Below are 26,037 nucleotides of genomic sequence, written 5' to 3'. Positions count from 1 at the left end.
TGCAGTCTTGTTACGTGACCGTGGTATGTCGACAGAGCAAACGCCCATCATCACCAGCTAAAGGACTGACTGACCTTGCCCCGGAACCGTTTGCCACAGTCCGAGAACAAGTATTAGTATCAGCTGAAAGGGGAGGGGGGGCTGCTTCCTGTACTCGTCGGTATTTTTCTTTTGATAAAGCCATTCAGCTCATTCTGGCCCCCCTTGCCCACCAACACGACATTGCAGAAGCAGTTCGCAGCCACTTCATCAATATGGATGTGGATAACTGCTGCTACGCCTGGTGGCGAAAAAGCCGCGCTTCGAGGCCCCTTTTTGCTTTTGACGCAGCTTGCCCAGGCGACGTATTTTGCTTTTCCAAAGACGGGCTGCAGCCCCAGATGACAGGCAAGGGATCGTGATTGGATACCGCCGCCGTGGCTGGCCGTCGTCGCAGCGCCCCAAACTTGATCAAATACGACAGCCATCGACACTGCTGTATCCGTGAATGTGAGTGTCATTTTTTTTCCCATAGCGTCAACGCACAATTGGGGTTGTTAGCCATGTTAGCTTCTTGTTGGCGCTCAAACCCTCAGACTTGCCAGACCGCGGCGCCATTCCCTAGCCTCGCACACCACGAGGAGCTACGTCAAACACTAGTTGTTGTCCAAATGGCCGCTCGGACTCTGGGATGTTGGTCCCGTCTTCTTCGTCTCATCTCATGTTGCTCCTGATGCTCCAAAATGAGCGGCCGGGTTGCACCTATCAGGCGGAATGATCTACGAGTACATTTGAGAATTTCCATGGTTCATATTCGAGACGGCACGGCATCCGTCTGCCGGCCCCGCGATATTGCTCAACCAGCCTCACCCTTAACAGCCTCTTGAACCAGACGCAACAGCCACTAGCTTCGGGCCATGGGCCGGCCCTGTTTCCACTCTGCCCGCAGGGGTATGAACGCCATGCCTCGACCAGGTTCCGAAAATGGAGTAGACTTTGTTAGCTGCAGGAGACAGGCGTACGTCCTCTATCAATGATCATGTACAACACACCTTTACTCCGTACATTCCCTTCTAATAAATCTGACTACTCGCAGAATGCCAACACTCCAGTCACAGATTTCCCCACAGCACCCAGGCACCCACTCAGGTTGGTTGTTTCTTCTTTGACCATGCGAGCTAGGTCTCTCACGGCAAGTCTGTGACACTGCCTCCCGACCATGAGGTGGACTATATATTCGCCTTTCTCCCTTCATCTCGTAGTACGCTGGTATTCAAAAGTCCAAATCTTTGTTGTCTTCTCGCCCAGACCATCGGCTACGGCATAGGCACCAACACCAAAACATACATCAAGATGGGCGTCCCACTTACATATACCCGACCCAAGCATGTCGATGCTCAGAGTCTTGCCAGTCATGACACTGTCCCCGGCTCTGCAACTGCAGAATCGGTGCGCTCTGGCACCTCTGGAACATCCGGAAACGGCATTCCCGAATCTCTCGCTTTTGACAACATCATCAACGGCGGAACCTGCCCTGTACGTCTTGCCCGCACGTCGGCGGTTACCCAAACAGGATAGCAACCTCTAACAACTATATTCTTTCTGTAGCCCATGACTATTCGCGACTTTATGAACTATCTCATCTATATTGAGCATGCAGCCGAAAACCTGCAGTTCTTCCTCTGGTACAAGGACTACGTCGCTCGCTTCGGTAGCGCCGACACCACCGACCTGGCCCTGTCCCCCGAGTGGACGCAGACCATGGAGGACGAGGTCGTCGCCCGGCTCCGCAAGGACAATGCCGACAAGATGCGGCGTAGAAACACCATGGCCGCTGCCATGTTCAAGGGCACAGACTTTGAGAAGCAGGGCCCCGGCGCCGGCAGCAGCAACAATCCCTTTACGACGCCTCCTCGCGGCTCTCACGACGCGCCGGACCAAGAGTCCGTCTACACGGCCTCCCACGCGCCCTCCTCCACCGTTGCGACCTACCGGTCTCAGGCCTCGGAAGCCTTCCACGCGGCCGGCGCCAAGCAGCCATTCTCCATCCAGCCCTTCCGCGAGGAAATCAACCGCATCATCGCCACCTACATCATGGACGGCGCGCCGCGCCAGCTCAACCTCTCGGCGTGGGAGCAAAAGGCCGCCGTCCAGGCCCTCTCGCACACCACCCACCCCTCGGCGCTGCGTCTCATCGTCGCCGCGGTCGAGACGACGCTCCGCCGCCAGGCCCACCCCAACTTTGTGCGCTGGTCCATCTGCAACGGCAACCCGGCGAGGGTGCTGTTCGCGCGCTGCCTCGGCGTCGGCACCATCCTGCTCGGCGTCGTCGCCGGCGTCGTGCTCTGCCTCGGCGGCGCGGGCCGCGGCTGGCGCGCCCTCGTCGCCGTCGCCTTCGTCGTCGGGATCAGCACCCTCGTCGCCGCCTACAAGGGCATGTGCGTGGTGCTGCACGGCATGCACCACCGCCATGTGCGCCCCTGGGAGCTCTTCACCCAAGACACGGAAAAGGACGGCGCCGCTACCGCCGCCAGCCTCGGCGCCTCCAAGACGAGCCTCGAGTCGTTTGGCTCCTCCAACAGCTACGAGGACGAGCCCTGGGTGGTCAGGTACGAGAAGCGCAACGTCGTCCGCAAGGTCTTTGACCGTGAGGTCTGGATCCAGGAGCCGGCGCTGCGTCAGATTCAAGATACCATCTTTATACAGTCCATTCTCGCTTCGCTCCTCTTGGGCGGCGTCTTGACGGCAATCTTTGTGGCGGTTCCCGGCGGCCACTTGTTTTAAAAAGTTTTCATCTTTTTCTGCTCGTTATTGTGCACAATGTAAAGACGCAAGGACACGATTTGTACTTATGATTATTATTATTTTTTATTTTCTTTGTTTGGCTCAAGATACCAAATGGTTTGCTATGAAGGACAACATGTTTCAGTTTTTTTTCGCTACTATATCATCCTCGTTATTATTTTTGATAAAAAAGACATGGCGTGATCCATATACAGTCGTGATATGCTGCTGCTGCTGCATGTAGTGTGGCCCTCGTCTGATTCATTGATGGCGAAACCACCACTGCCCGTCATCTTGGCAAAGGCTTACAACACAAGCCGACTCGGCGGTCAAAAAGTGACGATATATATGTGCGCAGCCACCGGTGATTTGTTGTCGACTTTTGCGCACGTTGCGTCGAGTGCATTATCCTCCATCACACACCCAACCCCCCCCCGAAAGATGGCTTAGCAATATCACGCACGAAGCACAGAAACCTTCCAATCCCCTCTTGGAACTGGCGAGACAGGCTTTGCGCCATGCAAGCTGCGCACTGATGGAGCCAAAAAAAAAAGACCCCCCAAAAAGCCTGGCAGAGGTCAGGACGACGGGAGGGGGGGGGGACTGATATGACGCTGGCTGGGAGACTATATGGCATGTTGAGATTAAGTTTTTTTTTTTCAGCCCTTGGGGAAAAAAATGGAGCAATTGTTAAAGGTTTTGGCAGTCATTGGCCCATCTGTGCCTTTTTTTGTATTCAATAATACAAAGATTCCCGCGAACGACGACGACATCGTCGCGTGGTTTTGAAAATCTTTTTCCTCTTTCCGGCGAGCGTGTCCGTCTTGCAATGTAGCAAACAGCAGAGAGTGGAGAGCTATCCTGTCTTGTCAGTGATTGGAGAGGAACCCTGCAATAATACGTGACTTCAAACCTCCATCATGGAAGGAATATATCGACTCATTCGCATATCCTCTTCATGCATGGGCATCCGTTGTCGGAACTTGTTCATGTAAGAGCTGGCAAAGCTCCGCAAAGGAAGAGTGTGCCTGCAGTTTGCGTAATTGTTTCTCTGTTCTTTTTTTGCTCTTATTACACTCTGTAGAAGGAGAGAGAAACAGAAAAACTCTTCTCGCCTCTCCTTTTCTGTGCCAATGCCCGCAACTCACATCCCCCCCTCCCCCCCCGTCCTCCCCAAAATTACGTATGTAATGTCCGTCGAAGATTGCCAGAGGTTGATTGCACACGGGCTGACGCAAGAGTTCTCCGTCGCGGGCGACAACTCCGGAACCATTGTGTACGCGCATCCGGCCCCGGTCCTGACCGATCCCAGGGTCGAGCTTTGGGCGCAGAGCGTCAGCCAGGAAAGCGTGACGGTGAACATGCTCATGCCGGGCATCAAGGGGTTTTTGAACAGGCTTGCCATGTACGGGTCAGGATATGCCGATGATTATCAAGGTGTACGATACAAATTCGTTCAGAGTCAGTCGCCATGACCCTACCTTCCCGTTGCTCAGCCCAAATACTCTTCTTGCTGACCAAGAGAACCCAAAGCAAACCTCGGTTCACGAACAACGACGCCAATCTCCAGTCTGTAAATAAGTTTGCGTCTATGGAAAACAAAGGTTGAAAATGAGAGCGCACCGGGGAAGCGGCATCTACGTCTTTGCTCAAGAACCCTTGCCCTTTTGACACTGTGTATGATATCTCTCTGAGGACGTACTCTGAGGCGTCTTGGCTCTCGACTTTGTTCGTCCCCGCACATCGTACACCGTCGACCAGTTTTGACGCTGCTCCGGATCAAGGTTCTCGAAAATATACACCGCCATAGATTTATCAGTGTGCTTTCCGTTCAAAGACTTTGTATTCCGATTGGCTCGTTGCCGGTTAAGCCCTTGGACTTTAAGAGCACCGCCCTTTTGTCAAGAAAGGCTTGGTACGCCTCCTTGGGGATGGTCATGTCGTCGTCCTGCCAGACCTGATACCCGACAGCCTCCCATACGCGTAGCTGGTCGAGGAAGTTTGGGTTTGGCCTGACCTTGCGCTTTTCCTTGACCTCGGCCAGGGCGTCGTCGAGGCTCATGCTGTCCTTGCGCATGAGGTAGGCAATGACCATGGTGGCCGAGCGGGAGACTCCCTCTCGGCAGTGGACGAGCACGTTTGCGTCGCCACCCCCCGCGGCGGGAGCGCACACGTGCTCGTCAATAAAGTCGCACACTTTGCTCATGAACTGGAGCAGATCGGTAGTGGAGCTGTCCAGGCATTGGATGTAGAGGTGGCTGGCTTGGGGGATGATGTTTCGGATGTGAGGGGCCCCCCATTGGCCGTGGTGCGCGTCCATGAGCGACATGAGTGCCGTGATGTTATTGGATCGCAGCGTCTCCAGGTTCAAGGTGCTGTACAAGTTGCCAAGGAAGAGATGAGGTCGTATCTCTGATATTGATGGCTTGGGCGGAATGTATGGGGTGGTGGATCGATCGAGACAAGCCATAGTAGTGATGAAATCGAACTGCCTATGAGTCGAGCAGGGCGGCAGAATTTCCGAAGAGCCATGCACCGGAATTTATTTCGACCGGATGGAAGCGACCCACAGGTTCAACACGGAGATATTGGAGAGCACCTGCTCAGTATTGATGACTTTGCCAGTTTGCAGTTTGTGCCGCATGTAACTGAGTACGGTACCACGTATACAGTATTAGTACGCACCGTAGGCGCAGCAGTCGTTCGAGCGGATCAGAAGTCGTCAACAAAGAGGGTCAGTAGGTTTCGTTTTGCGGGTGTTATCATGTCATGTCATGGTGAGGATGGATTATTATCTGCACCTTTGTCTTTTTTTTTCTCTGACCAGACGCAGAATTTAGGGTTTGCTAAAAAGGCCCCCCGTCGTGCCGTGCCTATGGTGTTGTTGACTGCGGGCGTTGACCCCCCATCACCGCAACCGTTTGTTGCGGATAAGCAAACATGTTGAGAACGCAATGCCTCTGCTCAACGACTCAAGTGATAATTGAAACAACGATGCCAACATATTGAACGACCCCCCTCCCCGCGCCGAGAGTGACGACCTTGGATCTCGCAGTGCATGGGCCAAAAAGAGGGCGTCGAGGTGACGGAGCATCTGTGGAAGCACTTGTTTCGTCGCAGGGTACGTCCGATACCGCAGATATTTTCGGAGTGCAAATTTTCTTGGTGCTTCTATACTTGAGGCTCAAGTCACCCGTTCAATTATTGGGGGGAGACATCTCGGGTCTCTGTACAGATGCGCGTCGCGTCGCCAACAGTGGCATCGACCCTCGTTTGAGACAGTGCGGCCGTGATGATGATGATGATGATATTGATGGTGGCTTTTCCTTGCACAGTTGCAGATCTGAGGAGTGGCAAATCTTGAATTCGCCCTCAGCTGCGTCATTCACCGCCTGGTGAACAGAGTCGCGTCGAATAGCTATTCTCGGCACACAAACGCTTCGGTACATCATTCGACAGGCCCTTGGCCAATCACCCACGGCAGCTCGGAGTCATGGACCTGTAATAGTACGATGCTTGGTTGTTGCCGGCCGATTATGCAGCTCAGTATCCCCATCACCCAAGTAAAGACATTGGCTGCGTGCCTCAGTCAATTCGCCCGAGCGGGCGACGGCAGCAAAGTCAATACAGATGCAGCCAAGCACATCTATTGCTTTTCCGTACGACCCTGCGCATCTACACGGCGGGTCGTCAATCAACAGCACGACCTATATTCCATGCGCTATTAATTTCCTACAATTGTAAGTAGCGGGCGGCCAACCGAGGCAAGAAATGCACCTTTGCACTCAAAAAGTTTTTGGCATATGACGGCGAATCTCCAAGTCGTCGTCGTGCTCTCCGTGAAACACGCCGCAATCCGTCTCCGAGCCCTCCCCTGTCGTTGACAGAACCAAGGCTGCTCGAGCCCGGTCTCCCAAGCCCAGCCAGCCTGCATCGGTTCTGCGTCAACCCCGCGTTTTAGCTCCAAGCCCTCTCATCGGCGTCGCTCTGTTGCCGCACAGAGTGCTTTGTGGCTTCTCCCCACCGACAATCAGTGGCTTTCCTCGCCCAGGTCGCACCATTTTTGGCAGGTGACAACTAATGTGTCGTCGATGCAACTAAATACCAAACCTTCCGACACGTCTCAGGTGCTGCATCCGGCGCAGCGCAAAAGAGGCCGCTTGCCTGGGCCCGAACGCGGGCTGGGTCCGTCATTTGTCATGGAGTACATGGCTCATGTCGAAACAGATTACAGAAATGAGATGTGAGCAAAAAAAGAAGAGAAGAGAAGAGAGAAACTACCCCAAGCACCGTTTCAGAGGCAGCAGTCGGATTTGCGGAGCCCAACTCCCCGCGGCGACATCTAAGCGAATCAAGCACGGGACAAGCAAGTCCGGGGAATTTCATCCTTGACCCCGTGCAGTGTATGTCCAGCCAGTCGTCGTACGGCTGCCCTCAATCCTGTCGATCAGCCGCAGATGACGCTACGCTTTCGCTATGCACCTACCCACGTATTTGCAGGTTTCCTGACAACTTCCTTTCCTGGGACCGACCCAGGCTCATGTACCCTCATCTGATAGCTGACAGGCTACGGCAACGACAGCTTCCAATTGCCACGATGGATAAACATGCCTCGAGCGACTTTTATCTTGACCGCTGATGAAAGTGTAGCATGGACAAGAGCAGCAAGGCGCGATGCAGTGGCCTCTTGACATGCTCACGCCGAGCTAGCCTATTGGTGGTCTTCTTTGCTCCTATAGGGAGCTTGTTCTGTTTCTACGCTGCGAATCTAGTTGTACCGGACCGTTGGCGCTCGTTTCCCAACTGAGACGTGCATGCAACGAACCCTGAGAATTTGGACGCCGGCGAATCCTCCTCTTCTTTGGGTGAGCTGCATCGTGCTGTCCTCATCCGACGGGGTGCTCTGGGCCACGGATCCGGTAAATACTCAAGCACGCACGGTGGCCTTGCGCATCCGTACCCGGCCGTGGCAGAAGCAGTACTCTGTGCACAGCATTTGCATGAATGGCTGGCTGGGCTGCTGCCTCTCGCGACACAGCTTGACAGCACATCGCTAGCTGAAGAGGACGAGGCCGAGCTGAAGTAGACGTCGCCAAGGTTGCGCAGGCGGCGGGGAAGGCGAAGAGAAGATGGCGGTCCTGGAGGGAAAAGCATCTGGAGACTCTCCAAAGAGCCAGGAGGCGTGGAAGGATTCAAGACAATGACTGTCGACTATAAAGCTCGCCCTCGCCTGTCCGAAAACCTCGGGTTAGCTTGTCGTGATATCATTCTCATCAGCGACCCTCTGCATTTCAATACTTGACTTTCAGAACCAAACCTGTCCACAACCGCCCAACATGCGCGTTGCTACCATCCTCGCCATCGTCTCGGGCGCCACTGCCCTCTCCATCCGTGCCGAGTGCCCCATCTCTGTCGGCTCTGCTTGCGCCGTGGTCACCACACCCGTCTTGATCTTCCAAATCCCCCAGGGGTGCAAGTGTGAGGAAACTTGCTCTGGTAGTGTCAATATCGGCCCCATCACGGCCAAAGTTGTATGTATTCTCCAGTTCGGTCAAGTGTGAGAGATGCAAGTACTGACATTTGGTTTTCCCCAACAGAAAGTTGGCGTAAGTCCAGATACCTAGAAGCCAACGATTGATATGTGCAGATTCGGGACCATACTTTGCTAACCACTCCGCGTCGCTTTCCTTTCCTTGACTACCAACAGACATGCGTAAGTCTTGTCACCGAATGGGAAGAAACGGAGCGCCAGCTGACCACATCACCAGGCTTAAAACTTACTCATGTCGAGCATGGTCTGAGCCACAAGACTACCAGCGGACTAATCAGCCAAGGCTGTATAGCTGTATAGGAGCGAGAGCGCAGCATGAAGACGTTTCTTTTGTGGCGCAGCTGGATTTTGTCTGTCAAAGGACTCGTCGAGCTTGTCGTGTACATGGCAATGTAGATACAATCAAGAGTAGTATCAGAAAAGCCAAAAAAAAATGTTGCAAGAATCCATCAGGTGCAAAAGACCATGTGCCGTCATTGACGAGACCAAACTTGGAGGTTAAAGTGCAAAGGGCCTTGCCGGCAAGTGGTCAGCCAACGTTCAGCTCGGGAGCGGCTCCAATCAAGGCAAGGGATGAGCCTCATGCTTTCGTAACACGCATGAGGACAAGTTTTTTAAAGACAATAAGCCACATGAGAGGCGTATCGCCTGAGGCTTTGCTCTCCCCCGCACTAGGGCGTCATGGGGGAGGGGGAGGGGGAGGAGGAGGGATTTGCATTTGGCAAAAAGAGTCCAAAGACACACTCGTGAGCTGGTGGCTGCCACGTCGTCAAAACCCCGCGGTCTGGCCCGCGGTCCAAGGAAATGGTGGGATGGAGGAAAAAGCATCATTCAAGACGCGAAAGCAAAAAAAAAAAAAAAAAAAAATAGAAAATAAAAAAAAGAGGAAAAGGAAAATTGAGGCCAGTCCAGCCGAAAGGGCTTGGGGACTAGTTACTCGATACAACCAAGTGCTGAGAAGCTGGCCCCCCCCCCTCCCCTGGATGAATGACTCCCGTGGTGTCGAGCGTAAACGAAGAGCCTTACCTGCCTTACTTATTAGTTATTACTACGGCCCAGCCGCACAATGTAGGTGAGCGGCCCGCCGGGCACTTTTTGACCGTTTTTTCTCAAGAACCCGCCTGCTTGGGGAGGAAGGGAGGGGGGGGGGGGGGTAAATGGAAGAAAGGTACCGCAACGGCCCCCCCCCGGCCCCCCAGAGAACAACGAACCCTTGCAGTATGGCATGTTCGGAACGGAAATACCGTAGTAGATTTGGAAAAAAGGCGGGAAGGGGGGAGGGTGATGGGCGATGGGTGATGGGTGATGATGGTTGGTGATGGACGTGCATGCAAGTACTGGCAAGTATTAGTAGAGTGTGTGTGGGGAGCATACAACGCAAAAACAACTCGATGACCCCTCCATTTTTACAATCTAAAATTGAACAAGGCAGACTCCTCGTTACGATCCCACAAGGGGGAGAAAGTTGACGAGTGCGCCTTGGGAGGGCATCGCTTGCCTTTGATCAGACGTTGGTGCCCCTGCAGACCGCCGATTTACACCCACCCCTGGCTCAGTCTGGCGCCAACGCTGAAGTTTGGACAAGCCTTTCCTTTTTTTTTCTTTTTTTTTTCTTTTTAAATTTGGTTTCGGCCCCCAACCGCGGCCAGAGACGGGGGATCTAGAACCAATGGGCAAGGCCGATCTAGACGGTTGGGTGTGTGTGGAGATTGTCACAATTGTGAGGATTATAACTATCGGCACTCGCCCCAACCCAGACAACAGCATGGTTTACGCTGCCTTGCGCTGCCAAAAGGCACACAAAGCTCGTGGCCCCCGCAGGGCCTACACAATCGTGGTTCACCCCCCAGCAGGTTTTGCTGCTGCGAGACCCTTTATGGCAAGGGGAGGGGGGGGGGCGGCCGCCCGGCCAGCTCCGACACAGCTGTGCGAGAACGGCGCGCGCGCGCATGTATGTCTCTGTCTCTCTTACCATCTGTACCTATCTCTCTCTCTTTCACTCAGTCTCTCCAAGTACAGCTCTCACCACTGGCAAGGGCACATCACCCGACAACACGACGGTGGGGTAACTCTGCGTCTCTTTGCAGCCTGCCGCCGCCGCCGCCGCCCTCCTTGCAGCGCCTGTCCAGCACGCTCGAGACGGCCGCCCTCATTGGAGCGGTTGTGCGTGCCTTGCTTTTCAGCTCCACAGCAGCGAGAAGAAGATGTTTCTGGCGGTCCACCGGTGGGTTTTCGCAGAGGTGAAGAGAGGCTACACACACCAGACAAGTGTGAATGACATGCTGGACTTGCCCAACGTGCGTGCGTGCCTTCCCCTTTACGCTTCGTGATGGTCCCCGCTTTTGGGGGCAGTGCAGAATGTCGGGAGACGGCCTCAATTAGACCAAAACAAGTCTTGTGTATGTGTCATGGAGGGAGGTGCGGTGAGCCCATGACGGCAAGGGGGCGTAGGAGGGAAGAGAAGCGAAGGGACGGGGGGGGCCAATGTGTATACTGCTGGGAAAGAATGTTGAAAGTTGCTGGGAGAGGTTTAAATATGTTGGAAATTCTTACAATTGGAAATCTGCATCTGGGACGTGGGAGTCTTTGATCGGATTCTACGGTTTACTTATACAGCCCAACCAAGGGCAAATGCGGTGGAGAAGCAGCACTGAAAATAAAGCAAATATTAAATATAATGTTGACGAAAGAGAGACAACAGGGACCGACCTGTCATGCGAGGCTGCCACAAAACGGGGTCGCAAGGCTGAGAAAGAAGGCTGGCTTTTTCTGGAATTTAGCGAGAACGAGGCTAAAATTGTTCCAAATTGTACTAGCGTAGTATAGGAATACTACTGGTAAGTAAGCGGCGCAAACAAAGGTGGGTCGCAACCGGGAAACTCGTCCAATGTGGGGCTGGGCCAGACGACCAGGAGTCCATCCACGACTCTTACTTTGCAACTCGCGTCAAATCATCTATGGCTGCCTTGTTCATTCATCACACACACCCCCTCCCCCCTTACCCAAAATACACATTTGTGTTTTTTTTCGTGGTGTATACTATTATATAACAGTGCCCGGCTCTCTCTTTCTACCCCCTCTTTTTGATCTCGAAGAGGTTGGTTTTAGCTGCAATGGTGTTTTGATGCCATTGCGATGCCATGTATTATAATATCTTAATAATCCTTCATCTTGCCTCGATTGCAAGTCTTGATACACGTTTCTTCCCCTTTCCGCACACGGGTGGTGATCATGAAGTTGGTCTGCGTCTACTCGCGCTCCGTCGTCCACTTGCCAGATGCAGCGCTCCCGCCCTACGCTCTCCTGTCGCATACGCGAGACAACCCGGACCGGAAAAGGCCGCCGTCGTCGTCGCCATCGACGTCCCTCCTGCAAGGCAGTCTTTGGGTTGGTCCTGGTCCTGATGATGCCGCCCCTCCACACTACAGGCCGCCGCCGCCGCCGACCCTTGCCTCCCCACCACCCTCCTCTCACACCACCAACACCAACACAAACACAACCACCACAACCACCACCACCACGACGGCCGCCGCCGCCGCCGGGACGTTCAACACCAAGTATCCCTTCACGGTCAGCACCAGCAAGACCCGTGCCCATACGTTCACCATCACCAGCAGCCCCTCCGCCCTCCATGACGACACCATCGAGCAGGCCTGTGAGCGTGCTCGCCGTTGCGGCGTCGACTACATCTGGATCGCGGAGCTCTGCATCGACCCGGCCTCCACGGCCGACCTCGACGACGCCGTCAACGGGTCCCGTCGTCGACTGCGCAACTCGGCCGTTTGCCTCGCTCACCTGCACGACCTCGCGACCAAGGCTGCGACCAAGGCTGCGACGGCAACGGCGGCGACACTACCGGATAACAGTGACGATGCCCTGACGGCGTGGAGCCGGTGCCGGTACTGGAAGCGGTCGTGGACGCTGCAGGAGCTGATCCTCGCGCCCCGCGTGCGCTTCTACGACGGCTCCTGGAACTACCGCGGCGACAAGAGCTCGCCCGGGCTGGCCCCTCTCATCGCCACCATCACCGGCATCCCGCGCGGCGTGCTGCTCGACGGCGGCGCGACGACCCTCGCCGACGTGGCGCTCGCCGTGCGCATCTCGTGGTTCGCCGGCCGCGCCGCCGGCCGCGAGGAGGACACGGTCTACGCTCTCGCCGCCCTGACCGGCGCCACCCTGCCCGTCCGCTACGGCGAGGGTGCCCGCCGCGCCTTTCTGCGCCTGCAGGAGGAGCTCCTGCGCGACACGCGCGACGGCTCGCTGCTGGCCTGGCGCGGCGGCGCCCGCGACGGCGAGGTCCGCGGCCTGCTGGCCCGGTCGCCGGAAGAGTTTGCCCACTTTGCGCCCCCCGGAAGGAGCGCCGCCGCCAACAAGGAGCTGCAGCGGCCCTGGCTCTTTGACGGCAAGGTCCGCTTCAGCAGCAAGGGCGTCGAGATTGAGTCGCGCGTCTGCGACGGGCCGTCTGGCTGCGTGCTGCTCTCCATCGGTACCGGCACCGGCACCGGTACCGGCAGCAGCAGCAGCAGCAGTTGCATCGCTATCTGCTTGCGCGAGTGGAACGGTGTCTACTTCCGGGTGGCGCCGGCGTCGCGCGTCTCCGCGTCGGCGCTGCGGAGCTGGCGCTCCATCGATGTGGTGCGCGACGTCGACGACGGCGACTCGGCGTCGCTGAGCAGCCTCTTCCGCAGCATGCCCTGCCGCATTGAAATTGCCAAGCGTGGCGGGTACGACGAGGCCTGGCGTCACCACGGCCGGATGATGCCCCGCGTGGTACAAGACGGCGACGAGGTTACGCAGCACCGCGACCATGACGACGATGACGACGACCACGACCAAGTGCAACACCAAGAGACAAAGATGGACAGTGACGAGAGCGTGCTGGCGCTCAGCCCGCGACCCAGTCACAAGCCGCCTTCGAATCACTCCGACAGCAGCTTCGAGCAGATAGCCATGACCGGATCCTGGATGGGGCCCCAGGAAGAGCAGCAGCAACAACCCTCCTCCCTCGACGACCACAACGCTCCCGCCCACGACCACGACGCCTACTCTGACCTTGGTGCCGAAGAAGACGCCATCTTTTCTGCCGATAGCGACCCAGGAAGCATGACATCCAACAGCGCCAGCGCGACAGAGTCTGACTGGGGCGACGACCACCTCAGCCACGACTTCCACAACATGCACCTCCACCAACACCACCAACACCACCAACACCTCCACGTTTCCTACCCTGCGCGTGCGGCCGAGGGAGACGAAGACGCCGACGCCGACGCCCTCGCCGCCACCGAGACGCGTAGTACCACGACGCTCGCCGCCGACAAGGACGACCGCGGCGGCGGCAGAAGCAGCAGCAGCCTCAAGAACCTGGTGATGCAGCCGGCGGTGCGGGAGCAGGTGCTCAAGACGTCGCACGAGCGCGTCCTGCGCTGGATGTCCAAGGTGCAGTACGTGACGCCGCCGGCGGACCGCCTCGCGCCGTCGTCGTCGAAGAGTCGCGTCAACGAGACGCAGTACTTCACGCGACCCGAGGAGCTGACCAAGCTGCACGCGTCGGCGTCTGGCCCAGACTCCGGCGAGGAGGAGGAGACGACGCGCCAGCAGATGGTGCCCGTCTTCCGCCCGGACGGCTTCTTCCACCTCGCGTGCCCCTTCTTCGCGGCGGACCCCGAAGCCCACCGCGGCTGCGTCCTCGGCGGCGACGACCTGATCAGCATCGGCGCCGTGCTGCGGCACCTGCGCGCCCGCCACCCCTGGAAGCCCTACTGCCCGCGCTGCCACCGCGACTTTGCCGACCCCGAGGAGCGCGATGCCCACCTGGCGCCGCACGCCTGCGCCCGCCTCGGGTACCCGGCCTCGCGCGGCGACGCCCACCGCAAGGGCGTCGCCGACGCCGAGGCCGACGCCCTCGAGCACAATGACCGCCTGCACGGCCACGAGGGCGAGGCTAAGCGCTGGTGCCGCATCTTTCGGTCCCTCTTTCCCAAACTGTGGCCGCCCGACGAGACGGACGAGTACGAAGAGTACGAAGAGTACGACGAGTATGATGAGTATGACGAGTACGACGAGCACGGGGATCCGCAGCTGCTGCAACAAGAAGAGCAAGACGAGGCCATCAACGTCCCAGCCTCGAGCACCGGCGGTGGCCATTACGGCGGCCGCGACCCGTACCTCCGCTCCGGCAACGGCTTCGCCGTCTCCCTCGTGCACGACTTTTGGTCCCAGCACAAGCAGGAGTGCGTCGCCGCAGGCTTGGAGGCCTGCGGCTACGGCCTGGACCAGATCAGTGACGGCGCGGCCCTCGAGGCCCTCTACCAGGCAACTCTGTCGGGACTCATCGACAAGGTCTATCACGAGTACCACTTGGTCGGACGGGGGGCTTGAAAATTCACGGCTTGATTCTTTGCTACTTTGGTCCGCTTCTACTTTGTCCGATTTCTTCTCTTCTTCTTCTTCTTCTTCCCTCCAGTTTTTTTCTCATTTTTCTTTTTCTCATTTTTCTCATTTTTCTGTACTGTTATCATTTTGCTCATGAACTGTCTCGGCCGACGTTTTTTTACAGTTGCGTCTTTGGCCACATCGTTTGCTGTTTACTATTCTGCCTTTCCTCTTGGGAACGTGGCATCATGACCTGTTTTGTGTCTTTTTCCTTCACTGCAACTAATATACCTTGGGTAGACATTGTTTTGCGCGGTCACTCCTAACTACAGCAAGGAACAAGATTGCCGCACCGATTTTATAATTGTTTTAGTATATAGATAGGAAATTCTAACATGACATATGCAACAATAAGAAACGTCCCCTAGAAGAGAAACAAAAACATGTGCATGATGCTGTCCCGAAAGGTGTGGATATTATAGCAGCCTTGTATCCTGAAAATCATGACAAGTAATGAATAACAAAAGGAAAAAAATGAAAGAAACAACGAGAAAACAAAAGAACAAAGATCAAAGAACAAAGAACGAAAGAGGGATATTATAGTATAAGGACGTGGCTATGCGACGACCATGACAAAAAAAGGTGCTGCAGTGTTAGTACCATAATATCACAACTGTTGAATTACACATAACCAGACACCTCACCAACCGGTGTGGTACCCACCTATTGCCATGGTCCAGTAACACGACAACAGGCTGCTTCAAAGGCATCATCAAAAACAAGACAATGGAAAGACAAACAAGAAACTCATCCATACCCAAAACAAGTCGCTTTTTTTCTATCCCAAAACAATGCTGTCCCAACCCGCGTGAGCTCATAGCGACATCCTCTTTCGCACTCGCACTCGCAGTCATGGCACTAGCCACAAATCAATGATACTCATTACATCATCCGAGCCCCTGCCGGCGATCCCAGGTGTGGATGGCGCATTGTCCGAGTGAAACCAGACATGGCGAGCATCTTCGCTCAAAAGAGTGGCGCGCGCCACCTTACATCACGACAGACAATGCGCACAAAAACACCAAGGTAACGGCAGGATGCACGGTATACAAAAGAACGCCGAGGCCCGTCTGCGATTTGGCAGTGAGAAAGTCGACCCGAAAAATCATCATGTTGGGCCAGTCGAACCGACCGTGCTTTCTCCTTCGTTTAGCGCCGTCTCTCCGTCCTGCCACTCACCCCAGCTAGCGCATCAGCGGCCTCTTTGCCTGCCAACAACAACGCAAATCCCGAGCGCTGTCGCTTCTCGGCGACCAAGATGCTCTGGCTCAGGTATATTTGAAAACAGATCGACATGTGGGCTTCCCACTCCGCTTCTCGTCTCGTCGCCTTGAGCTTTATTACGACTGTCACTCCCGCCTGCCACAGTCAAGACCGCGATCCAGGCATCCTGGTTTCGACACACCTCCAGCCGCCCGTCATGAAGCCGATGAAGAGCCTTGTCGGTAAAGTTTGATCTGCAAACTATTACTCCGTTGGCGCCAGCGGTTGGGGCGACGTCGTAGTCGAACAACAACTTATAAGGCTGGTGGCGCCGGCGGTTGGGGCGGCATGAAACTGCCATCAGGTGGCTCCATAGCAGCGTCATAGTTGAATAATAAATTGAAATCATCATCATCTTCTTGCATTTCATCAAGTGTAGGCTGGTGCCCAAGCATAGTCAGGCCTGGATCGATGATTTCCGGAGGCAGTTGGGCGTGGTGTGGCTGATGTGGCTGATGTGGCTGATGTGCTTGTCCTTGTAGTGCGTGGTATGCTTGTGCCTGATGTACTTGTGCTTGCTGGGCGTGGTGTGGCTGGTGTGGCTGGTGTGCTTGTGCTTGTGCTTGCTGGGCCAGCTGGGCCTGGGCCTGCTGGTCCTGGAATGCCCGTGCTTGTTCTTCTTGTTGTTCCTGTTGTGCCTGTTGTTCCTGTTGTGCCTGTTGTGCCTGTTGTGCCTGTTGTGCCTGTTGTGCCTGTTGTGCCTGTTGTGCCTGTTGTGCCTGTTGTGCCTGTTGGGCCTGTTGGGCCTGTTGGGCCTGTTGGGCCTGTTGGGCATGCTGCTGTAACTGTATTTGTTGATCTATGGCATGCTGACGCCGATATAACCGCGTCCGCTGTTGATTAGGAGTAAAGTGAAAACTGTAAATGGCATGGATCTGCAAGGCAAGGTTGTGTATCGCTTCTGGTTGGTTGAGGTTGCCCAGGATGGATAGCAGCATGGAAGGAAGCTGCCGAGCCAGCTGCTCCCCACCGAGGGCGAGGAGCCAAAGCATTTCTGGCAGGTCGCAGTCCATAAAGGGGGATTGGGGCCGGGGATGATTCACAAATAAAAGGTCCCACATCATATACCATTTGTCTGCGTCGGTAAGATGGTTAAAGGCAAGTTCATTGAGCGCTGTCGCTTCTCGGGGACGAAGATGCTCTGGCTCAGGTATACTCAGAAAACAGATCGACGTGTGGGCTTCCCACTGCGCCTCCTGGTCCGCACCCTCCTTCCAAGTCGTCCAGCACTTGGAGCAGTAGAACCTGCCGAGCGAGTGGCACCGCAGTATATGCTGCTTGACGTCCGAGTATCTCCTCAGTTCATACTTTCTGTAGCAGCGAAAATGAGTGATTGGATCGAACTTGTAAAAGGGACAAGCATAGCAAATATTATCGGAGGAGTCGGCAGCATCGTCATTACCGTTACCAAGATCATTGTTGGTTCCGTCACCCATATCGCCTTCATCACCTCCGCCAGGGCCGATGCCGATGCCGGTGCCTCTGCCAACTGGGCGGCCACCTCGGCCACCACGGCCACCGCGACTTCTACCAACGCCGGCTGTAGTGCGTCGTCCACCGCGGCCGCCTTTACCACGACCCGCGCCAGCGGAACCGCTAGGGCCTGGGGTGGTAGGAGCATAAACCCAAAATGAGAAGCCAGAGATCAAGCGAGCAATCAGAACGAATCCGCCTTCAAACGGAAGAATGTACTTGAAGCGGATTGGTCCGTCTGGCACGCCTCTACATGGCGACAGTCCGCTGAGCTTGTCTTGCAGCTCCTTTAATATCCGGTTCGCAGTACCTTTCGACGCAGGCTTAGGTTGACAACGCTTCCTGTAACCGCCGCCAGCGAGTGATTGGCAGTGCGATACCCGGAAGGCGGTATTCTTCGACAGGATCGAGGCGGATTTGGGATTAAGCTGCCCAAGCTGTTGAGACTTGGTAGCGAATGACCGGCATTGCGGTGCGTCAAGACCAGAGAGACCGGTATCGATTCCGACATGCTTGGATGCCTCTGCAATCACGGCAAAGACAGCATACAAGTCAAAATTATCGTTGAGGATGGTGGCAGCAGGTGTGATCTGCTTTGAGACGACAGGCTCTTCGGAGGCAATCGTCAGTCGATCGAGCGGTTTGTTGTGCGCAGGAACACGGGGTCCGAGGTCCTTGTTACTGCTTGGACCAAGAGAAGTGAAGTAGTTGCTCTCGCGTATGGCAGTGACAATGAAGAAAGCATCAAAGACGCGGTCATTGAACAGCAGCTTGTGGCTCAAGGGAGAGCCATAGGTGTGATACCAGGAGTTTAGAAGGATGTCGTGGATCAGTGCCACGAAGATATTCGCAAGGAAGAGGGCGGCCTGATAGGCAATAGAAAGAGTGCAACGCCAAAGCAGAACACCGAAAAGCATTGTCACTGCAGCATTCCTGGGGTTACGAGGATGAGTTTGGATGGAATGAGTGGCAGAAAATATTCGAAGCTGAGTATTGTAAAACACGGGCTGCGAGCTGGCGCGCGCGTACCAGTATAATAGGGATGGGTATACTTGGAGAAGTTACCTAGGAGGAAGGTAGGGCTACTGGATTGGTTTTGAGAAGAGGGTTGGCCAGATGGCATGACGAGGCATAGACGCTTGAATAGTCGATCCGGGTCTCCAAAAAGAGGAGACCCCGCACTGATCAAGTGCTGTCCACAAATGTGTGTTCGACATAATAATAAATACAATTCGGATGTTGGAAAATGATGCTTTGAAAATGAGTGGGTGGGGTGGACTGTCTATTGACCTTTGGCGGGTCAGCGGTGGCATCGAAGCGGGGGGTCACCACCCTGGCGGCGCTGCGTATAAGCCACCATAGAAATGACGATTTGCTGTTTAATAATGAGGTTAATTGGCGTCTTCGGCGTGTTTGAGGCCGAGACGAGGCCGATGAGCGAGTATATTTCTGCGTCTCGCATAGGTTCCTGGTACATTGTCCGCCTACCTGGGCAGTGGTAGCGTTGCAGAAGCAAGACGCCGCAAACTGTGATGCTGCTGGTCAGTAGGCACGGGGTGAGGTATCTTGATGGGTTGGGGAAAGCTAGAAGCTAGAGCTGGAGCGTTTTGTCCAACCAGATTCAGCCTGACTGCGGCAGTGCCTGCGAGGCTGCCGCAGCTAGCCCCCGAATGGATCTTGGTCTCCGTCCCCAACTGATTTTTTTATTCTACAGCATTCTCGTAGAATACTCCAACTCCGAGGAGCGTAAAACCTGTTTCTGGGCTCGCTGTCAGCGTCTCATAGAATCTAGACTCGCTTGGATCGTATTCAGAAGACGGTTCTGAGTCGGCAAGCGTTACAGTATCTGGACCAGGGAAGTCAACCCTTACCGTTGAATGAACTGCCGGGGGGGGGGGGGGCTGGTCAACACTTTTTCGCCACCTGGTGAGGGACGCCGCCTTGTAAGGCAACTTTGAGGACATAGGCGGCCTGGCGGCATGGACAAGGCGGCATGGGACACGTAAGAAGCCACTATGCGGACGCTATCCTGTAGCATGGGCGGGTCGGGAGTGGCGGAGGGCCGAGGGCGGATTTGACGCGCAGGTGGTTGACAGCAGCTCGTTGCTTTTTTCTCTTTTCGAGTACTGTTCGCCGTACGTAGCCGTGCGACGTTCATGCTGAATAGTTTGCAGAAGTGTCAAATTCGGCTCAATACGCGTCCCGGCCCCTGCATAACTGACTAGTAAATGGATGGAGTAATGCATGGCATTTGGACCAAAATCTTTGCGGATGAATGACCTGGCGCTGGTGGCTCGACCCCGCTGAGGCGCTTTTCTCTGTCGATCGCTCTCCATTTTCGAAGTGGGCAAAGTTTTGCTGGGTAAAAAAAATGCCAAGATAGATTTTCCCGGAGAAAGGGGAGATTGAAGTGTTGGAGTGGCATTCGAGACCCACGATCGACCCAAGGGGTATATGGCGTGGGCCTTGCAATATTTGTTGATGAGGGATGAAAATTCTGCCTCGAGCATTGTGTGGTTTTCGACGACTTTTTAGACGAGCCCAAACAGGCAAACGGACGGAAGCGTGGTTTCAAATGCTTGGGGGCAGAGGCAAGGGAGGGAGCCCGCAGCTGGCAGCTGGCAGCCTGCCGCCCGTTTGTAACAGCGTGACGGACCAACCCGTTTATTAGTGCAGTGCCAGTACCAGTACCCAGTACTGACTTATTAAGGTAGTTGCGGTGCACAGCTGCCCGTACTCAGTACAGCGCTACCCGCAGCGATGGTAGGCTATAATAGCCTGTGCGGATAGTATTCTGGGCCTGAAGATTTCCTCCGCGGGAGGCCCATAGATTTAGGTAGTACTTACCTAGGCCCATAACTAGCCGCTAACCACCTACCTAGTTGGGCACAAACAAGGCGAGGTACACGCGATTGCCACCTCCACACCGTTGAGATCAAGGTACCAGTTGCCATAGTATGATGTCATGTCTGGCATGCCTCGAAAATGCATCTCTACACCTGTAGGCTTGGCCTGCCCCTATCAGGGGGGGTTATGTCAAAAAAGGCCAAAAAAAGGACAGTCCCCTCTTCACCCTGTCGACATGCCAAAAAAATATGTCAGTAGAAAATGCAGTTTTTTCTGGCATATCGAAAAACCGCGTAGGTACCTTGGTAGTAATACAGCGGCAGGACTTTGGGCAACTGGAGTACCTTGGCCTACTTACCTTGGCGACCTATATTGCTCGATATATTAATGGAAAACAATTCTCCATCGCCAGCCGACTATATTCTCCGCAGTAGTAAATCGAGCCCATCAATAGTATATCGCAACTACGGATAGTTCCGAAAAGTAATGCAGGATCCTTTGTCCAGTGATTTGCTCAGCCGCGACGGAGAGCTACCAAGTAGCCAATAGCCTGCTAAGTACCGTCCAAGCCCACCCCAAGTACTTACTTACCTACTTACCTACCTAGGTTCCTATGTTAGTAGTATCTGTGGTACCTACTTCTTGGGTACCAAGGTACCTGCCTACTACCAGCACCGCCCTCGCCTAAGTAGGTACTTACTTAGTAAACCCATTGCCCCAGTTCTTACTTCCCACACCAACAAACACCATCTCCTCACCACCTCCCTTCCTCGCAATAACCAGACTTGCCAGACAAGCTGAGAAACACCCGTACAATAATAGCCGACAAATTTACGTTGAATTTTTCTTCTTCACCGCATTCTCGTCAGACATGATGCTCTCCTAGCAATGCCTCGGCCTGTGTTGGAGCTACTCTCACGCCAAGCCTGCCAAATGGTCTGACCTCGTCGGCTCCAGGGATCTCACGATGCCACAGTCGTATTCTCACTACTGAATGACCAGGTCATGATGCGCTAATGAAAAATGGCCGAACCAGTCAAAGGCCATCCCTTCATGGCCCCCTCCTCAGGCCCAAACATGACCCTACCCGCCACACACAAACTCCCGCACAATTGTGGCATTTAGATGGGAGGAGTGGGCCTTTTCCGTCTAGCCGCGCAGCCCGCCTTATTATCTGCAAAGGACTGGGACGAAGTCATGTTGGGTTTCTCCTCAACACATCCCATTGTCTTCGGCCAAGAAGCCGACTTAGGACTTGTTTGTTCTGCAGTAAAAGGATAGAGAAAAATTCTGCGTGAAAACCAACACAAACACCACTCGCCCTCGGCCCCTTCCGGCTACCGTCTCCGCTACATCCATGTCGTCTACAATTTCCTCGTCACCAATTGACGGACCTCAAGAATTATCGGACACAGTATATTCTCGCAATCCCTCCCGCCAGACATCTTGCCATGAAAGCGATACCCCGGCATTCTCGCCCCCGAATTTCGTCTGGCCGCAACCGCCGCTGCTACCTGTCGGCAACTACCCTCTCCCTCATGTGCAGTCTCTTGAAAGCATACAGACAGCTTTGAGTGCACCGTCGTCTTTGATCTCGGACCACCCGTCGTCTATTCCATACTATACACCATTCGCCCCTCTGGCCGCTGCCGATCATGCCGACGCCTTTGCCTTGTGTCAACAGGCTGGTGCTTGGACAGCCTACTCACCGGACACGGCCAGTGTAGACCTGTACCACGACTTCCAAGCAGGCCTGCATCGAACTGATTCCACATTGAGTGCCGATGCGGCTAGAAGGAATGCCCGTGCATCGTTTCCCGTCGACGTGCGCTCCAAAAGCCCTTTGAAGGGAGACTCGGATCGTGCCTCCCGCAGCCGCTCCATCGTCGGTGTTGTGACCCCCCCAACCGATGCTGGCGTGAAGAAACTACGCAAACTACGCGGAACCTCGTCCAGGAGAAATTCAATCCCGTTGGTGTCGTCGACAGCAAACATCAGAGCCCATCCGGACATCTTGGCGCGCAGAAACTCGCCAGCCAAGGAAGAGGTCGTATCCAACGATGATTTGCTGAGCTCTGAGGATGAAGACAGTCGCCACAGACCAAAGAATGTGGAAAGGGAGTCTACATTCGCCTGTCCATTTTATCGAAGATGGCCAACGCGTCACATTGAATGCATGAATCGCAAACTCACGCGAATCCAAGACGTCAAGCAGCACATATACCGACGGCATTCGAAACCGCCGTTTTACTGCCCAACTTGCGCCAAGGTCTTCTCTTCTCCAGATCCAAGAGACTACCACATACGACAGATTACTTGCACGCCGGCTGCGGTATCCTCGAAGCGCAGTAGCGACGGAATATCCGCCCAGGTGCAAGAGACTCTCAAGAACCGCTTAAGCCGCAGACTCAGCCCAGTGGAACAGTGGTACAGCATATGGGATCTCATATTTCCCGGCGAGGCAGCGCCACTCAACGCCCATGTGGGCAGCATAGTCACAGAGATGCTCAGCATGCTCAAGGACTTTTGGAAGAACGAAGGCCAACGCATCCTTCCGAGTATTTCGAAGCCTAGCACTGCCCAGGCACTTTCAGACACGGACCTGCAGTTGTTGATGGTACAGATGCTGGACAAGGTTCACGATCACTTCGAAGACGAGCCCGACCAGACAGAAGAGGCAGCCATGGATGGCATAGATAGCCAGACCGACCGTATGATGGACAAATCGCCGGTGGACGGCGAGTCAGGTACCATTGCGGATTATGAAGAAGTCGGTTATGAGCCGAGTCCATCCAGTGGCTGGGAAAAGGTATCTTATTCTCCGAATGGCTCGCCATCCATCAGCATCGGCGGGCGCTTCGTCGAGTCGTCCGCGGACCTTGGTAGTTCAGGAATGCTAGTTGAGCAACAACAACAACAACAATATCTTGCTGAGCAGTCATGGATCGAGCATCCTATGGCGGCAAATCCTCATGTGAACAGGTTTCAATGACTTCTTTGTGTGCTTGGATGGACGGGGCGGCTCTGCTCTTTCCCGATGTTAAAATATCGGCGTGTATCATTACAAGACAGCTTGGGGGGAAAAGACTAGACATGTTGACACTGCTTCTTTAAATGCAGGCAAAATCAAGACAACGTAAAGAACGTCGTGGAAGCGAGCAATCGTTGAAGCGGCGCTCGCGAGGTTAGGCCAGGAATATACACAGACACCCACCTCTGGGATATGACGGGGATCCGGCGTGATGCTGCGGCAGACTTTGGCCTACGCAGAAGGCAGGGTTATTCTGTCAGACTGCCACGCAGCCACGCGAATTTCAGGCGTTGCAATTGCACGGGCTCCTGGCTACCTGTTGTTGTTTGTAGTTGTTTGTAGTTGTTTGATGGTGTAGAGCCCAGGTACTGCAACAAGTGCTCTGTCAGGGTTGCAGGTTGCGAAGGAAAAGCGCATGAGAAAAAAAGGGTGGACACAAGGCCCCCGGAAAGATAAAAAGAGAAGAAATACGCATATAGACGGACTTGGTTATTATTGGATCTTGGCCGATACCGGTCAAGTTGAATGTATCGATAGATTTGCTGGTCATACCAGAAAGTAACATACTTGATTTGGATTCGATTTCTGCATGCCCAAGAGAGAGCTGGTTGTCAATTTGGTATCAGGGAATTTTATGCATGCATCGTTGAGGCTTTTGCAGAAAAAAAAAGAGAGAAAAAAGAGCAAAAGTCATCTCCTTTTAGTTTTAAAAAGACTCAACCAAATTACTTGCTAAAATCTTTAATGTTTGGGGCGGAGATATGACCATAGTTGGACAGGTCATTGAGTGCGTGAGTTGGTGATTTGTTTATTCACTCAAGTCTGTTGAAACCTTGGTAACCTACGAGAGCTTCTGTTATCCTCTGCCAAGTACAGCTCGTATTTCCTACTGGGTCCCTTTTGTCCTGTCACAGTCTCTGCCAGTCAGGTCACAGAGGCATGTCCAGAACACACCCTGGGCGTAGCTAATTTTTTTGCAAGTACGGATACGGATACTGTAAGTACTTGTGCAAGGTCACTCCAACCTTGCTCCATGCCAACATCTTCGAACCCGTTCAGGAATGACGCCGTAATTTCACCTCGGACTGCCCTGACCCCTCCCGATCTCCATGGAATCTTCCAAGGGCCTCCCCACTCACCGCGATAGCGTCCCCAACCTCGAGGGACACTCCACGAACGACATCCCTGAGCAACCCCGTTTGCCGCCCGGGCTCGATCGCGACAGATTTGTCGGGTCGCTGAGGCACACCAAAGTCGCAGATCTTGCCTCGCGATACAACAACGGAAAGGAGTGTCGAGTATTTCATCGTCTTTATGGGAGCTTCAACGTCTGTTTCTTCGTCGAATTCGAGGAATGCGGCACTCTATGGGCTGTCCGCATCCCCATCGAGCCCAGGCTGCACAAGCCGTGGGAGAAGCTTCAAAGCGAGGCTACGACGCTCAAGTGCCAATCTCTCCCTCGGTTCCAGTCGCAAATCACTTACCGTATTGCAGATATGTGCGCGCCAATACGAAAATCCCGGTCCCAGCAGTCCACGCGGTTGGAAACGATGCGATATTGACCGACGATGGGACGACGCGCCAAATGTTCCTTATATCTGACCTTATTCTCGGCAATCCGCTCACCAACGATCGCTTGCAGGGCGGAAGCCGATGAAGCCACGCAACGGCGCTTTTTTCTGCAATTGATCGGCTACCTCCAAGAGTTGCGCAATCTGGAATTTCCAGCAATCGGCTCCTTGATGCCCGGGACAGGCGATGAGCCTATAGTGGGTGATATTCTCTCATTCTCAGCGGACAAGTATCAACTTACCCTGCCGTCATGTACATCTGCCAAGACGTACATGAGCTCACAATACGACTTGCTGGTCCGTCATGTCGCCGAGCCCGCGCCAGACTTCTCTGTGGCCGACTGCCGCTATGAACTCTTCGCGCTCCATACCCTGCGAGAGCCGTTTCGGGAGTTTCTTCAGGGGCCCAAAGAAGCCGGACCGTTTGTTTTGCATCATCCCGATTTGCAACCATGCAACATTCTGGTCGATCAAGAGCTGCGCATCACAGGAATCGTTGATTGGGAATTCGCTCACACCATCCCGCTGCAACTCTTCACACCACCCCTTTGGGTGATATACCCCAAGCAAAACCTTCAGCAGTTGTGCTTTCTCTTTGTCAGGACGCTGTTTAGCCAATTGCAGTACGAGGAATTACGTCAACAGTGGTATGATGGAAGCAAGTTTAACCTTGACTTCTTTTTTGCTCGGCTCATACGCCATCCGGGGGACCTGGTCGCAGCATTTGCAGAATACTTGCAGAAGCACCTGAAAAGTGACGCGGTCAAGGAAGAATCTGACTTTTTTGAGCGGCATCCCGAGGTGGCCGTCGAAGCAGAGCAAAAGCCCTGCGGAACGTGTCAATGGCAAACGTATAGCAAGGGACCTGACCTCTAACTAGCGTATATATATATATCTCGTTTGTGGGAGAAGAAATAATTAAATCCGGGGTAGCGGCGTAAAAAAAGTCTGTCAGCGACGCTAGTTGGCAATTTGTAGACTGGACTTTTGAATAAATACGCTCTCTGTTGATCAGAACAATTAGTGTTTTTTTCCACTCCCCCGAATTCTGTCATGGCCGGGCCGACGGCAAGTTCCAAGTTACGACACGACCGCAGCACACGGAC

The 26,037-nt window shown here is 54.4% G+C and overlaps 8 protein-coding genes across 8 annotated transcripts; 6 read left to right on the top strand and 2 right to left on the bottom strand.

The window, feature by feature from the left end:
* Positions 1–1,332: 1,332 nt before the first annotated feature.
* On the top strand, positions 1,333–2,763 carry V2A60_010121 (uncharacterized protein; the record flags this gene model as incomplete). Its single annotated transcript, XM_083261382.1, has 2 exons — positions 1,333–1,515; positions 1,588–2,763. 2 exons carry the CDS (start codon positions 1,333–1,335, stop codon positions 2,761–2,763), a joined length of 1,359 nt encoding a protein of 452 aa, XP_083117508.1.
* A 1,190-nt stretch (positions 2,764–3,953) lies between these two features.
* On the top strand, positions 3,954–4,238 carry V2A60_010120 (uncharacterized protein; the record flags this gene model as incomplete). The annotated part of the gene is made up of 1 exon (XM_083261381.1): positions 3,954–4,238. The coding sequence occupies one exon, from the start codon at positions 3,954–3,956 to the stop codon at positions 4,236–4,238; it is 285 nt and encodes a 94-aa protein (XP_083117507.1).
* A 356-nt stretch (positions 4,239–4,594) lies between these two features.
* On the bottom strand, positions 4,595–5,233 carry V2A60_010119 (dual specificity protein phosphatase family protein; the record flags this gene model as incomplete). The annotated part of the gene is made up of 1 exon (XM_083261380.1): positions 4,595–5,233. The coding sequence occupies one exon, from the start codon at positions 5,231–5,233 to the stop codon at positions 4,595–4,597; it is 639 nt and encodes a 212-aa protein (XP_083117506.1).
* A 2,866-nt stretch (positions 5,234–8,099) lies between these two features.
* On the top strand, positions 8,100–8,537 carry V2A60_010118 (uncharacterized protein; the record flags this gene model as incomplete). The annotated part of the gene is made up of 4 exons (XM_083261379.1): positions 8,100–8,294; positions 8,361–8,369; positions 8,471–8,476; positions 8,532–8,537. The coding sequence occupies 4 exons, from the start codon at positions 8,100–8,102 to the stop codon at positions 8,535–8,537; spliced, it is 216 nt and encodes a 71-aa protein (XP_083117505.1).
* Positions 8,538–11,545: 3,008 nt separating this feature from the next.
* On the top strand, positions 11,546–14,692 carry V2A60_010117 (uncharacterized protein; the record flags this gene model as incomplete). The annotated part of the gene is made up of 1 exon (XM_083261378.1): positions 11,546–14,692. The coding sequence occupies one exon, from the start codon at positions 11,546–11,548 to the stop codon at positions 14,690–14,692; it is 3,147 nt and encodes a 1,048-aa protein (XP_083117504.1).
* Positions 14,693–16,263: 1,571 nt separating this feature from the next.
* Positions 16,264–18,399, bottom strand: V2A60_010116 (uncharacterized protein; the record flags this gene model as incomplete). The annotated part of the gene is made up of 1 exon (XM_083261377.1): positions 16,264–18,399. The coding sequence occupies one exon, from the start codon at positions 18,397–18,399 to the stop codon at positions 16,264–16,266; it is 2,136 nt and encodes a 711-aa protein (XP_083117503.1).
* A 3,287-nt stretch (positions 18,400–21,686) lies between these two features.
* On the top strand, positions 21,687–23,321 carry V2A60_010115 (uncharacterized protein; the record flags this gene model as incomplete). Its single annotated transcript, XM_083261376.1, has 1 exon — positions 21,687–23,321. One exon carries the CDS (start codon positions 21,687–21,689, stop codon positions 23,319–23,321), a length of 1,635 nt encoding a protein of 544 aa, XP_083117502.1.
* Positions 23,322–24,469: 1,148 nt separating this feature from the next.
* V2A60_010114 (uncharacterized protein) lies at positions 24,470–25,807 on the top strand (the record flags this gene model as incomplete). Its single annotated transcript, XM_083261375.1, has 2 exons — positions 24,470–24,858; positions 25,003–25,807. 2 exons carry the CDS (start codon positions 24,470–24,472, stop codon positions 25,805–25,807), a joined length of 1,194 nt encoding a protein of 397 aa, XP_083117501.1.
* Between the last annotated feature and the right edge of the window lie 230 nt (positions 25,808–26,037).

This window comes from Cordyceps javanica, chromosome 7, assembly GCF_051103115.1.
Source record: "Cordyceps javanica chromosome 7, complete sequence".
Taxonomy (NCBI): domain Eukaryota; kingdom Fungi; phylum Ascomycota; class Sordariomycetes; order Hypocreales; family Cordycipitaceae; genus Cordyceps; species Cordyceps javanica.
This window is presented reverse-complemented; position numbering and strand designations above follow the sequence as displayed.